The following is a 14,833-nucleotide window of genomic DNA, read 5'->3' as shown; positions in this document are numbered from 1 at the left end:
AAAAAAAACACGTTAAAACTTCCGAAAATTAAGTGAACAAAACAATCCAACAGTCTTTACTGAACCCTTTAACAGGATCCAGGGAGACAGAATTGATTGATACATCCATGAAACTGAAGGCATATCGGACATCTAACCCAGCGGTTCTGAGGGGCTGTTCACAAAGCAGCAGTTCTTGCATGACACATTAAACTTTTGACAGGTTTGGCCTTACACTCTAACAACAGCATTTTGGGGGCCTGGAAATGCAAACTTTTGAAACTGGGTTCCAGGGTGTAATTCTGTAAAAACGTCGTCCCTTCTGTCGTTGTGTAAACTACAAATGTGCAGAATGTGCAGAGAACAGAGATGTCACAACCGCACTTCACGTATGTGAATTATGTTTCAGACAAGTAGCCATGTGTGAGTAGGAAGACAACAAAAACAACAATGGCAAACAACTGGGCTGTGTTTCTGCTGCTGACTCTACTGAGTTTACTCACGCTCCTCCAGCAAAGTGCAGATTGTCAGTTCTTGGGTGTGCGTTCGCCATTGTTTTCCTGTTGGTTTATACCCACCACTCTGTAGAAGAACTCCTTTATGCACAGGAGTGTGGTGTTCTTCGATGGTGTATCATTAAAAAGTTGCACTGCCAACTACTGGCCTGACATGCATACGGCCATACGGTTGTTTTTTTCGTATCCATGTACACGAGGATCATTTTCACAATGTTATCATAAAAATGCAGATTTATTTTTTTACACAAAAAAAGACTTTTCTGTTTCTTCCTGTTCCCCATGGCTGGGGGGACGTTGATTCCTACCATTAAATTATGTAGGTTAAGTCTAGGTAAATAAAGTTACATATTCTAGGTTCAGGTTAAAAGTTAAGTTACGTAGATTAGGTTTAGGAAAAGTTAAGTTACGTAGGTTAGGTTTAGGAAGTAAAGTTATGTAGGTTTAGTTCAGGAAGTAATGTTACATAGGTTGGATTTAGGTAAGAAAATCTGCCGGGAGTTGTCATGTAATGTACTTAAAGTTATGAAGAGAAGGAATAGGCAAATAAAGTTACAGAAGTTAGGTTTATTACAGTTAAGTAACGCAGGTTATGTTTAAGAAAAGAAACATGGCTGGCCATAATCACGTCACATACTTATTATAATGACTTACCTCGAAATATCTCAAAATTCACTTGGTTTTTACTCGGGACACAAAAATTTGTTTGTTTGACCCATCCATCAACCTTAATCCCTACGAGGACATTCCCTCTTAATACTACTTTCTTCGCTACGCCTCTTAGCACTTTGGCCATGTGATCACAGCCTGCATGATTACTTGGGGTTTTTAATAGGAATTCTTGTGCATTAATTTTTGTAGGTATGAAAACAGTAAATGAGAACAGCCTGATTCTTTTTTTCTTCTTCCAGCACTGTCACTTATCACAGCAAGACCTTACTGTAATGTATTTAATTTAGGAAAAATACATCAAAGTCTGAACAGCAGAAATTATTCACTATTCAAGAACTTTAGTGTAATTATGCAAGCATAACTAAACTGCAAATGTGTTATCCTCAGTAGAGCATACTATTGGAAATAAATAAAAACTTCATGCTTCTTCTTTTTTTTTTTTAACAGTTGGTCAGAATAAATGTAGAGCTGCAGTGTTCAAATAACCTGGCTCCTTTTACACCAGTAGTTCCTGACTGGTCCAGATTTCTAATTAGTCATGAGCTCAAGGTCCACAAATTAGAAAAAATTACTGCATATTGAATTTTACATCACAATATGTAAACAACCCATTAGCTAAAAACACAAAGAAACAAAACAGATTGCAAGAATAACCACAATCCACCAGTTGGGAACCATTGTTTTACACTATCATGACCCTGGCAGGTCAGGAGCTTGGGAGCACTGCATGTCCAAAATAGAGCGACTGTGTTCACTGCTATAACAAACAAGCAAAGTCTCAGCTTAATATTAGAAAACTTTTAGGGTTTGCAAAGTGTGGCTGGAAGCTGTGCAATGTCCCCCAAATAGGGTTGAGAGCTTTTACGTCAAATGTGTTAACAGCTCAATCTCGTTGACTGAGGTCAAATAATGGCCAATTAAAACCCCATTTGTGCCCAACCACTGAGTAGGAAGTGGCAGCTTCCAGCTTCTGAATGGGTTTTAAATCCCGTTGTCAAAGGGAACGTGATAAATGCCTCCCTTTCTATCCATTAAATTTATATGGTCCAAAGTCCTCAAATGGACATCAAAGAGAGGACACACACACATACATACACACTCCCCCTTAGCCTACATGAAACACATTCACAACACACAGGAAACAGGGAATGCTCTCTAATTACTGGGCACATGTTGTGCATTAAAACCCTGGAAGTACAACTTCATATAATCTAACTCTGCTGGCTGTGTGGAAACACACACACACACACACACACACACACACACACACACACACACACACACACAAAAATACTCTTCAGCAGATAACTACCTACAGATGGGAGGTGCTCTTAGAAAGGAAAACTCTGCAGCCACACACTCACACGGATACTTCCAGGAGTGATGAAATGTAATCATTTGGCCCTCAACGGCAACAGCTGCTAAATCATGTTGGGGAGACTTTCTGCATCTATAATGTCCATTGTCTCTGACACAGAGCAGACAGAGAGCGCTGATGAGAAAGGCAGGAGTCGGCAGAGGAAATACCCAGTGAGAGAGACACAGAGAGAACGGGAAAGAGAACCCAGGAGGTATAAACTCAAGTTACAGGAATTCCTCTGGCCTTGTATCAGCGTCAGTGTTGGGTTAGGTTTCCTTACAAACAGAGCTCCACAGAGGGGGAACAAAACTGGTGAGCACCGATCCAACCCAGCATATGTTTGAGGAGATGGTCTGCCCCTACAGAACTACATAACAGTGCAGTCACATTTTAAGAAGAAAAGTGTAATGGGGGAACGTGTGGCAAACTGCACTCTTAGAAATAAAAGTGCTAACTAGAACCATAAAACGTTCTACAGCTTATTCCCTTTGCAGAAGTTCTAGCCAACATAAAGGGCAATACCTATTACCATCTTTGAGAAGTTTCACCCAGAACCCCCAATGACAGGTTCTGCAAAGAACAATTCTGTGAAGTATTAATTCCATCCAGAACCCTCTTAGGGTGCTAATAAAATGCTAATAAAAATCCATGCAAGAGATTTTACCAAGAACCCTGTCATATTCCAAGGGTTTCATCAAGAACCCACCCAGAAGGTTCCTTTGAGAACCCTTTAATAAACCATGGATTTCATCTGGGACCCATCCAGGATGTTCTACTGAGAAGTAGAGGATGACATTATGAAGTTAGATGTAAGTTATTCATTTTGTTTCCACAGACCACAGAAATCATATCCAAGAGAACAGATGCCATTTTTTTTGTTAAACATATGCAGTAAAATGGATCATTTGTTAAGATAATAGCCTACTATCACAACTGCAGAGCTAATTTGCACTAGAGTGTTAATGGGAATTCACATTGTGTGTTAGCATCGAGCTAACTGACACTGTGTTAGTTGTTTGCCACATAGTTCTAGCAGTCAGAATTACAATCAGAATAAGGTTTTTAAGTATCACTTGAAAAGAATATTTGCAATAAAAAAATTTAGAAGCTATGAAAACAATAAAAAAAAATCTGTGGTATTTTGTCATTCTACTTTGCTCTACGGTTGATTGAGTAGTTTTTATGTAAAAATATGCTCTTCTAATATTAGCCAAAAAAATTGTTAGGCTACATTATTTTATACAAACTCAACATGGGAAGGGGACGGGGCAGGAGTCATTCTTCCAGGCCTGGGATGGTACAGGAATTTGGTTTTTACTTTGTCATGTGACAGGGACGAGACAGGAGTTGTTTTTTGTTTTGTTTTTTTCGTGGGAGCGGGATTGGGCAGGAGTAAAAATCCACTCCCGTGCCATCCTCTACTGAGAACCCATTTAAATTCCAAGGTTTCATCAAGAACCCACTCAGGGAATTCTATCAAGACCCCTTTTATATTCCATGGGTTTTGTCTAGGACCCACTGCGGGGGGCTCTAAAATTTCCAATTTATGACATTACCTATCAATGTCTCACCCACTATTCACAATTTTAGTTTTCAATGGAACTCTTTGTCTTACAAAGAACCCTTGAAGAACCCTTTTTTAAGGAAATGGGTCTGCAGAAGCAAATGGTTCTAGGTTGAACCCCAGCCCTTCAGGAGGAACCCTTTAGGAACCTCTATTTCTAAGAATGTATAATAAAATTCAGAGACCTCCCACTGCATTCCCACTGTCTTCCTCATTTTAACAGTGGACAGAAATGCTCCCTGAGGAAATACAAGAGCATTGGTAGGCTGTCAAACTAATTAGTTCAACTTCACCTCATCCTTATAAACACTGTGTATTGTAGGCGCTCATTGCCCAGCAACCTCTTTCTGTCCGCTCCCAGTCTGCTCCCCCCGCCTCAAACCCCACTCTATAAAGACTTTGTGTGCACCCACGTGCACGGCCAGGCGCGTAGTCATGGTGACAACAATTTAATCAAAAGCACAGAGTGACACTTTGTGGGATTATCATGTCATTAGCAGTCTCTGGGATGGGGCTGCGTATGTATTTGGATGTTGGAGGGCTGACATCGCAGTAAGCAGAGGGCACTCCTTTGATGTAATCCAATTTTCCATTTCCACTTCACACACAACGAGGGACCCTCTGTGACTGCCGGGCTTCAGATGAGTATTTATGCTGTTGAAGTAGGCCAACGTATCCACTCATGTGTGCACTGACCCTATATTCTTATCAGTGGGTAGCCCTCTCCCTCCCGCAGCCTCAGAGTCTTATCTTCCAACTGAAACCTTCACTTCCCTCTCAATCTTTCTCTTTCCATCATTTGGGAATCAATGAGGTTCTGCAGTTTCTGGTACATTCTAGTCCCAACTGATCTTCAATTGGAGAGTGTTCTTTAATAATGTGGTTGCCTCAATATTACAGATGTATCCATGTGCACAGAGCTGGGAGAAAACTCAAGCCAAAGCAAATAAATATGATATTCACTCAACGGTGTCCATAAGGATGAAAAAACATGACCTCTCTCTCCATTACAGTTGATTAAGTTAGACATGAAGGGAGAGACTTAACATGTTCCTGCCTGTCAGAGTTAGGAATAATGAGAACTGAAACTTTGGTACCAAATCCATGCCCAAATTCCAAAAACATGGCTACTAGGGATGCATTCTTCAAGACCTGATGGGGCAGCATTTTACTATATTCATAATGTTGATCTAGTGTGCCGTTACATGCCAAAGGAAGATGAAAGACCTACCGGCAAAGAAGCGCAAAATCACGACGTTGTACATGTATTTTATTGTGCCTTCTGTGTTTAAAGTGTATTGTGGTTTCATGATGGTTGAAACTAAATATTTTACATATTATTTACACTGTACGCCTACATGCTAAGTCAAACTACAAAGAAGAGTTCAAAATTAGCAATACCTATCAACTCTGTGCACAACATCAGTGCAGGCGCAGCGACAGCTCGGCCTCAACTCATTGAAAAAAAGCTTTTCCTGAGGTCAGTGGATTTTGTTAAATCTTTGCCATTTGCAAAGATTTTTCAAAGAGTTGGCTATCTTGTTAATCTGTTCAAGAGCAACTTTTTTGCCAAGATAAAGGCAACGCAAACTTTGGCTTTCATTGCCACTAGGGGTACGATGATGGTTTGGTTTGTCTGTTTGACATTCTGACTTGGAAGTGCAGCAACAGTGGACGTTTTGCTGATAACTGATATAATTCCATCAAATACTGAACAATAGCAGGGCCTTGAAACTGAACACCTCAGAGCAAAATAAGCATTGGTTTGGTTTTTGTGTTTAGCCTTTTCACAAACCCTTTCCATGACCACTGGCACTGTGTTTGTGGGCCAACATGATCCTCAAAAAAAGGTCAGTGATTGGTCATTTAAGTGACCCTTAACTCAACTTATTTCATTCATGTAGCCCTTTCAGACCCAAGGGACTGAACACTTCCACAATAACCTTACTAACAAAAACTTCTTGTTATCACAACCAATTGCCAGGGAAAGGAGACATTCCTTGGCCAGCTCACATAACACTCCAGAGGGGATAGATCCCAGCTCTTGGAAGAAATGCACACTACACAGTCCTCTTATAGGGCCCTGATACACAACAGTGGTGATGTCAAAGATTTGATTTGTCGGTGCACAGCGAAAGGTCACAATACTCATTTTCCACAGTACCGACATACCGGTACCAACTGCGTTTCTCTCTTTCTTATTGTTAATGCTAATTTCAGTCGTTCAGCTGTTTACTGTTGATAACCAAGATACGTTTTTGTTGTCATGTTATAGCCTTTTTATATTTAATTAATGATTTATTTGTCACAAAGAATTACACAAGGTGCAACTCTAGTGAAACCCACCAGCTCCTTTAACTTTCTGGATAGTTTTGGTAATCCATGGTTTCTGGTTGTGGTATGATTGAGGCGTCCTCACATCCTGACCTCAACAAGACAACCACTTGGTCACCTCTTCTGAACACTGCAGCGCCACGTGGCAGCCGCTGTAAGCGGTGAAGAAGGTATGTTTCTCAATACCGTCATGAATACAGGTGGTCTTTTTTCTATTAAACCATTGTATGCAGTGCACAGCACGCACCACCTTTGCTTTTAGATTTAGATGTTAGATTTTTCTTTGTAGTATCAAATACTATTGAATATCGATATTTTAAAAAAGGTTCTGTATAAAAGTCAGAAATTCCACTAATGTGACAATACCACACCACTGCAAGCTCAAGAGGTAGCCCAGACAAAAGCGTGCCTTGTGTCTTCAGTTAAGAGTTGCACTTGAATACACAGCAGAGGTTACAGCTGATGGCCAGCTGACTGCAGACACGCATGCATGTTCTGCTCTTGCGTGAGAGGAAATAACAACTTTGTGCTTTATATTCCAGAGAAGGAAAACAGCGCGGAAGGAATAGCCGTAAAGACAGATGACAGAAATATGTGGTTGGAAATTTTCTGGACAATAGCATTCAAAATAGAAACATGGTCTTTCCTTACTGCTCACACAAGAACTTCAAACAATATGAAGGTCAAATCTAAAACCAACTACTTTCAATATCCATGGAGTGCTCAAACTTTAGGAAATGACAAGTTTCTGAAGGAACCAGCAGGGTCTAAGGGTAAGAGTATACTCAATCAGAACTAGGTCGCGGGGCGTGTTTGACCACGTTGGAAATCAAAGTTGTCCAACAGGCACACTTGAAGGCAGAGTGAAAAGTCAGCCTTCATAAAGAGAGGAGACACCTTATATATACTGTTATTGTCTCTGCTGGAAGGAATTGCAGTTTCATGTGAAAACTAACAAAAATAGATGCGTAACCAATGAAACAAAGAGAGCCGGAGAGACTCTCTCACCTTCACACAGCTGAGGTGGGTGTGAATGACATATCGACTTTTTCGGAAAGTTGCAGGAATGGTCGGACACAGGAGTATACTGCCTCCTACACAGACTTAGAAGTGGAAACTTGTGCATTAAGCAAATCTACATTGGATAAACAAACCAGGTTTAAGAGGTCAAAAACTATAAACAGAGATTAAGAAAATTCCACTTGGCACATCGTCACCTAATACGGAAATCCTAAAAACAAGCCAATGCTGGTCCCTCCAACAGAATGACTGGGTATAAGCAGAGTCTAACTGACATGTGATGGATGTGGAGCTGGGTAACGGACATTGACTGTGCTTTCTCAGTGCTCATAGGTAGAGAGAGACCAGCCTTCTCCTGTGTCATTCCCTCCCCCAGGGCTGAAGCACTGTGATGCATTACTGGGAAATGAGCCCTTACTGGAAAACTGTGCTCACTTATTTACTGGCAATGGATAGACATGGAGTGGGGGGTTTGGAAGGTCAAGACAAAAAGTTAATTGGAAATGTGAACTGAGCCTTTGTAACTGAGCTCTCAAAGAAGTTTTTCACTGGTGTTTTCATAAAACTGGGCTGTCGCTGCAGTAGAAAGACACAAATACTTTTTGAAATTGATGCTATATGACCAGAGAAAACAGACTGCAGCATTCACTTTAGCTCAAGAGGTAAAAAAAAAAAAAAAAAAAAAAAAAAAAAAAAACAACTAAAATACAACTACCACAAAGCACTGCACCACACAGGACCAAAATGCTCCCACTGGTGAGTGACATAGTCCATTTTGACATAGAAAACAATATGGGTGTCGGCTGCAAACAAGCAACCTCATTTTATAGCTAAACAGTACACTAAAATATGTTTCTAAAAACAGCTGAGTAGAAATAAATAGGCCACTCTGACAGAATCTCGGTTTATAAAAGCTGCCTAGTTTTACCATTTGATCTCAGTTTTTTCAGTCCTCTGTTCGATATATGAAATGAGCCCACTTCTTGTACACAAACTCTTGTATTGCAGCAAACAGTATACTAAAATATGTTTCTTAAGACATTTTTGGCGAGAAATAGACAATACGGTAACAGAATCACATACAAATATGTGGAAGTACAATCTGTAGTTCAAGCAAAAGACGTAGAACCAGCAAAAATCTGGAATTTTACCACAGTTCACTTACTTTTACTGCCCACACTGTTTTGATACAAAGCTGGGTGAAAATCTGCAAAGTATCCTTTTAATTTTTTGTCATCTGCAAACAAAATTAATCAGTAATTGATATCGCTGCATTTTTGTTCAGGGTCAACCAATACTGGTTTTTCAGGGCCGATAGTTAATGAGACTTAAAACTGATATTTGGAACTGATATGCATTTACGATAAAAATAAAAATCTTTCTGTCAATACTTAAAATTTGGAATATAACAAATCCAACACAAAACTTTGTTTAAATGCCTTGGCAAATGTTTAATAAAAACTGAAATGTTCAACATCATTTACAGCAAGTTCCCAGCTACTTTTTTAATAAACAAAAATAACTCCATGAGATTTTACAAAGTAAAAGTTCCTCCAAGGCTGACACTTTCTTTGCACTTTTTAAGTAATTTTGTTGGCAATCATTAAAATAAAACCCTGATACAGATAATCGGCAAAATGCCAAATATCAGCCCCAATAAACGACCAGGCCAATAATCTGTCAACCCCTAATTTTTTTAATATCCAACACATTCAAACAAAACACCAAATATCTCTGAACCTAACTAGCCTTTCTCATATAAGTTCTGGCAACTTGTTTAAGTCATGTCAGAGGATGGAGAGGCTGTATTGGGATGATCAACTTTTTTTCTCAAAAGAAATTCAAAATTCTTTTACATAGTTGAGTAGAGCAGTAAATAACCATGCGCTTCAGTTTCTCAGTTGATACAAAAGGTGTATCACCAGAGCTTTTCACTAGGCTCTTGTGCAACAAATGGCATTTTCATAACATCAAATCTCTCTCAACCTTCCCATGTTGCACCACTACACGTATTCTGAGTTTTTAAGTCACAGTGGGCGGTGCAAGCATGTTTTTCAAGGTTCAGTTAACAATGAAGGCATCCTGCTGCGTCTCAAGTGTTTCACTGTCTGACAGGTATGACGGCATGCACATGCTGCTGTAAAGTGGAAAATTTATGTGTAACCTCAGTCTGCTGATTAGTTATGTGAGAGCGTTAACAGGGCTATAACTTTTGCAGTAGTATTACACCATTTGATTAAATTATTACAGTGCACATAAATATGCCGTGATCTCGGCACTCAAAATTTGCTGAAAGACCTCACCGTGCTTACAGACATTTTTGATAATCTACTTAGAAAAAATAATTTATTTTTCATGCTGCTGTGGGCTTGAAGTGTATTCTCCAGCAGCAGGGACTTCCTGAGCTCCCCAACACAAACCAGAAGTGGTGCAAAAATGACATTCCAAGACCCCCTACCAATGCTATTTGTTATTCTTCCTGACCATATAACTAAACCAAGAAAAGCTGGTTTCCTGTTTTACAGGCCTTTGTAGTTTGCTTTGCCCGGATCACATGGTCCCCCCAAAAAAAGCCCTTTGGGCCCCTAGTTCCAACTTGTCTTTCCCATTATCAGAGAAAACCTAGATCTCCATAATATGTCCATGCATTGGACTTCTAACAGTCATAGAAACATGTGTGCAGTTACTACAGGGGCCTCTCTGCACTGAATGGATGGTGTGGTACAGATTAACCAGACTCTGCATGTGTCTATGCTTATAAGTGTGTGGGTGCAGGGTCTGTGTGTGTGTGTGTGTGTGTGTGTGTGTGTGTGTGTGTGTGTGTGTGTGTGTGTATGTGTGTGTGTGTAAATCCAGCTCCGCACACGTGCCTGTTGGTCTCCAGGGAACTAGGTGAAGAGCCACTCAGCTCCCTTTGAACCTGCGGCCATATGGCCCCCAGTATGCTTCTAGTCTACACACTAGGGCTGGGCAAAATGTTAATATTATATTAGTATCATGATATGAGACTGGGTATTATCTTAGATTGCGGATATCTCAATATCGGAAGAGTTATTTTTTCCTGCTTTTTAAGGCTGCTATTTTACGGAAGCACTAATAGTCAACCCTACAATATCATCACAATATCAACTTTGAGGTATTTGGTAAAGAAAAAACATCATCATATTTGATTTGAACATATTGCCCAGCCCTAAATTATGTTATGTCTGTTATATTTACACTGTCAGCTAAAACACTCACAAAATGTTTAAAGCCATCTGCACAAAGAGTTTGACCCGCTGTTGACCAGAACTGTCATTTCTTGTCTACATATTGTTTTATTTATTGACATTTTTTGGATTAAAATCATTTTTGAATCTACTTCTGATTTGTGAAATGTTGATATATTCTGACAATAAATAGTTTGAACTACAATTAACCCACAAGTTTCTTCAACTTTCAGCAAAACATCAGCCTTTGAACTTGAAAACATATAATGATTTGTCTGTTTTAGCACAATAAGTATCAATATCAAATAATGTGTTTATTTTTTACATCATAACATTTTTAGCCATATCCCACTAGCCTGTGTCACTCAGGTGCAGTGGCTTTATTTTGCTCCACTCACCTCATTGTCATGGTGCTGGCAGAAGCTCATGTGGTCCTGGAACAGGGACAGCAGGGCGAAGTTGTTCTGCAGGGACTGGGCGAGCGACACCGACACCCCTGGCTGGCCCGGGTTGCTGTTAACATTGATACGGCCCAGGTGGACGTTCTCTCCCAGGCGCTCAATGAAGTGGTCCTTGGTCAGCCGAACCCTCTGGTGTGCCCGCACACAGTTGTCACACAGGTACTCCTGGCAGTCAAGGCAGTGGGAGGTGGCAGGGTTCTCCTCGTCGCAAGAGCTGCACTGAGGCTCTCCCAGGTTGGGGTGCAGCAGGCCTCCATGGGGGTGATGGAAGCCGGAGGAGCCTCCGCCTAAGCCTCCCCGGTGGTGGTGACCGTTCTTGTTCTGAATCTGCTCCTCAGAGCTCACCACCACGTCCAGCAGGTTGCTGAAGAGGAAGTTTGAGGAAGGCAGGGAGTCCACTCCGGCCTCTGAGATGCACACCTTCTGGTCACAGGTGGGGCACCGCAGCTTGAGCGGGTCCCCAGGACTGCGCTGGCCCTCCAGGCACTGCCTGCAGAAAGCGTGAAGGCAGGGCAGGACATGGAGCCTCCTGGTGGTCTGGCTGGAGGAGGACGAGGTATGAGAAGAAGATGAGGAGGTGGAAGAGCTGGAGGAAATAGGAGCAGAGGAGCCGCACAGCTCCTTGCAGAGCGGGCAGGTCTGCAGGTCCGAGTCTGGAAACGAAGCCATCTGCAGCAGCGGCGTTACAGGGGCTCAGTTTAAAACAGATGGAGCTGAGGTATTTATTTGGGGACACATGGGCCCGTTGTGTTGTGTAGAAAATAAATTTGAGGTAGATTCATGAGGTATTCAAGTCAGTTCAACAGTGAAAACGGTGCTCATCGGCTTCTGTATTATATAACTCTGACCTGATGCAAACACAAGGAGGTAGTCAGTTCTTCACACAGTTCTTCAACGATAGTTTATGAGGTAACAAAAGAAATACTTGTTGTTGTGTAAGGCGTTTTGGGGTGAAGCATCCGCGTCACTCTTTCAAAACAAAACCAGCAAGATGACAACGGGCGAGAGAAAGTGGTGCTTGGTTGAGGCTCATAAAATAAACCTGAAACTGGAGTGACACTGGATCGACGTCGTAGTACAGGGGGCTCCGTTTCTCCTCCCCCACCGACTCGACAACATGACTACCGGGCTCTGCGCTCCTGAACACCACCCAGACCAGCCCCGGAGAATTCACACTGTGGCTTTCTGTTCTGCTGTCCGGTTTAGGTCCGTGTCGTCGTTGTGGCTTCTCTCTCTAGTCCACCATCGGGGCCCATTCAGGCGGCGTCGGGCGCAGCCAGCGGTCGGTTGGTAGTCGCAGCGCGAGCCTCGGACCTTGAGACCGTGAATTACTCATCAAAGCAATAATCTCATAACGAGCTCGAGACCGTCCGAAACTAACACGGGGAGTCTCCGGTAAGTCTCCGGTAGAGCCAACACATCAGACAGGACGTGTATGAGGAGCCTGTGCGGGTGAGGAGGCCGCTTGCAGCCTCGGCTACTCTCCCTCTCTGGCTCTCTGCGTGGAGGAATGCAAACCGTGTTTCCACCAGCAGCGCGGAGAAACGGCCGCCTACAACCGAAAGAAACTCGGTCCAGTGACCGTACGGACCCGAATCACGTCCCTAACTTGGTTGTCGTCGCCGTTGTTTACCTTCGGCTGAATTCACGTTAACGTAAACAGAAGGTGTGTGCTCTCGTGTTGCTCCGGCTGCAGCCCCTCGAGCCGCTCTTATCCGACTGAGAAAAAATGGACCCACTTCCGCCCTGGGGAGGAGAGAGGGGCGTGCGTCAAATGCTCGTTCCCGATAGAGAGCGGAGCTTGCGTGGTAGTGCGCGGGCGAGCAGTGCTCAGTGGCGTCAGTATCGTGACCATCGACACTCGCCCCCAGCGCGAGACTAACTGCTGTAAACAACACAGCAACAACAATTAAAGGTGACGTGATGACTTCAACGATTATTGAGCTTAAGGATATTTATTTAAGTGGAGCAGATAGACAAATATTAGCTTATAAACATTCTCTTGTAATCGGTTCTCAAGTTTTAAAAAAATAATGATTTTGGTAAATACATCCCACAAAACATCTAGAATATTTAACTTGATAAATGTATTATTTAAGTAGGTATATGGCCTAACATAATTAACCAATTGACATAAATGATACTGAACATTTGCAGACTTCAGCAGTAGGCTGTGTAAGTAATGGGCTGCATAGTGTGCATATTGGTGAAGTGGGACACCTGGCATATTTTTTTATTTATTTAGTTTTATGTTATGTTAGAATTATTGCTATTTTATGTTATTTTATTTTTAATTTATTCATTTATTTATTTAGGGACAGTTGAGCTAAGGATTTTTTTTTTCAGTGAATAAACAAAATAATCCAAATGCAATGATTATGCATTGCCGAAATGGCATCTGTTAAGGAAAATTAGGTCGCATGGATATGACATACAAGTGGGTGTGGCATCACATACACATAGCCCATGAGAGAGTGCCCCAGGGATGATGTTTTTTTCCGTAAGCCAAAGCTAACTTGACTCTGGTTCCCTTATCAAAAAAACTATGGGTTTTTTCCATTGGATTTTGGATCATGCAGAAAATAAGCTCTGTGAACAAAATGTTTATGATGCTTATATGTTTTGTTCAGCAAGATCATCTTCACAAATGAACATCTTTTCAGGATTTTCAAAGCCGAAATGTAGTCACCAGAAGTAAAAAGCTATTGCTTGGCTAAAATAAACAACACTACGTTTGCGTCCCCACTGTTACAAGGCTGTAAATCCTTTAAAAAAAATACTCAAAGTACTTAATTAATAATCTTATTGATAATGAATACAAAGAGACACAAACAACAATATAAAGCGGGTAAACTGTAAGTCTGTGTTTCCTCCTATGGAAGAGAGGTGGGGGGGGGGCTTCAGCATGCCTGTGCCCAGGGGCCTATTTGTCTCATAATCCACCCATGGCCTAATGGAAATATATCATTTGTCTGATGCACTATTCAGACAACATGCAGTACAGGAGTAAACAGTGGTCTGTGAAGCACAGAGTGGTCTAGTTAGAGTCCAGGGAGATGTATCTGTATCGATTTGCTATCTGCCTTTTTCTTCACTTCACGTGAAACACAGGAGGGGACTGTGAAACAAGGAGGACTCATCTCAAAACCCAGAGCCGCAACGACCTATTAAACACTACACAGTCAACACTTTCTGCACCCAGGATCTAGCATTTTTAGAATTTCAGCAGTTAAACTGACCATTTTAGAGCATTTTGAAACAAAAATCTTTTTGATGACCTAGAGCCATTTTAGGGAGCTGTCATATGACTGAAGGCCACATGATAGAAGTGCACACGCTGTGATGTTTTTTATAATGACATGACTAAGACCTTACAAAAACTCTAACAGTCAATATTGATAAAGGCTACATAATAACTATATTGCATGCTAGTTTAAATACATTTGAAAGTAATTAAATAGAGACAGTACACTGATTTTACACACAGCAGTATGGCAACACCTCTTGGACAAACCACACCCAGAACTGCCATGCACCACAATACGCAAACCAGTAGTGAAAATAATGGCAATTTTTAAAGTTTATTTAGGACAATTAAAAGCATTTATTCGCTAATGATTATTTTGGACAGCAATGTATGGGTGCCAGCCAGCAATTTTTTTCTTTGCAATTTTTAGCAAGTAAAAAGCCTTACAAATTCTAATAGTAATCATAGACTG

The 14,833-nt window shown here is 41.3% G+C and overlaps 1 protein-coding gene across 1 annotated transcript in view; it reads right to left on the bottom strand.

The window, feature by feature from the left end:
- trim71 (tripartite motif containing 71, E3 ubiquitin protein ligase) overlaps nucleotides 1-12,735 on the bottom strand; it is a 48,052-nt gene extending 35,317 nt beyond the window's left edge. Inside the window, exon 1 of the mRNA XM_042506770.1 lies at nucleotides 11,052-12,735. Coding sequence (XP_042362704.1) covers nucleotides 11,052-11,783 — 732 coding nt within the window. The 5' untranslated portion in view covers nucleotides 11,784-12,735. The remainder of the gene's footprint in view (nucleotides 1-11,051) is intronic.
- Between the last annotated feature and the right edge of the window lie 2,098 nt (nucleotides 12,736-14,833).

The sequence above is a fragment of the Plectropomus leopardus genome, chromosome 18 (assembly GCF_008729295.1).
Source record: "Plectropomus leopardus isolate mb chromosome 18, YSFRI_Pleo_2.0, whole genome shotgun sequence".
Lineage (NCBI taxonomy): Eukaryota > Metazoa > Chordata > Actinopteri > Perciformes > Serranidae > Plectropomus > Plectropomus leopardus.
Note: the sequence above shows the minus strand (reverse complement) of the source record. Positions and strands in the feature narration are given on the sequence as shown.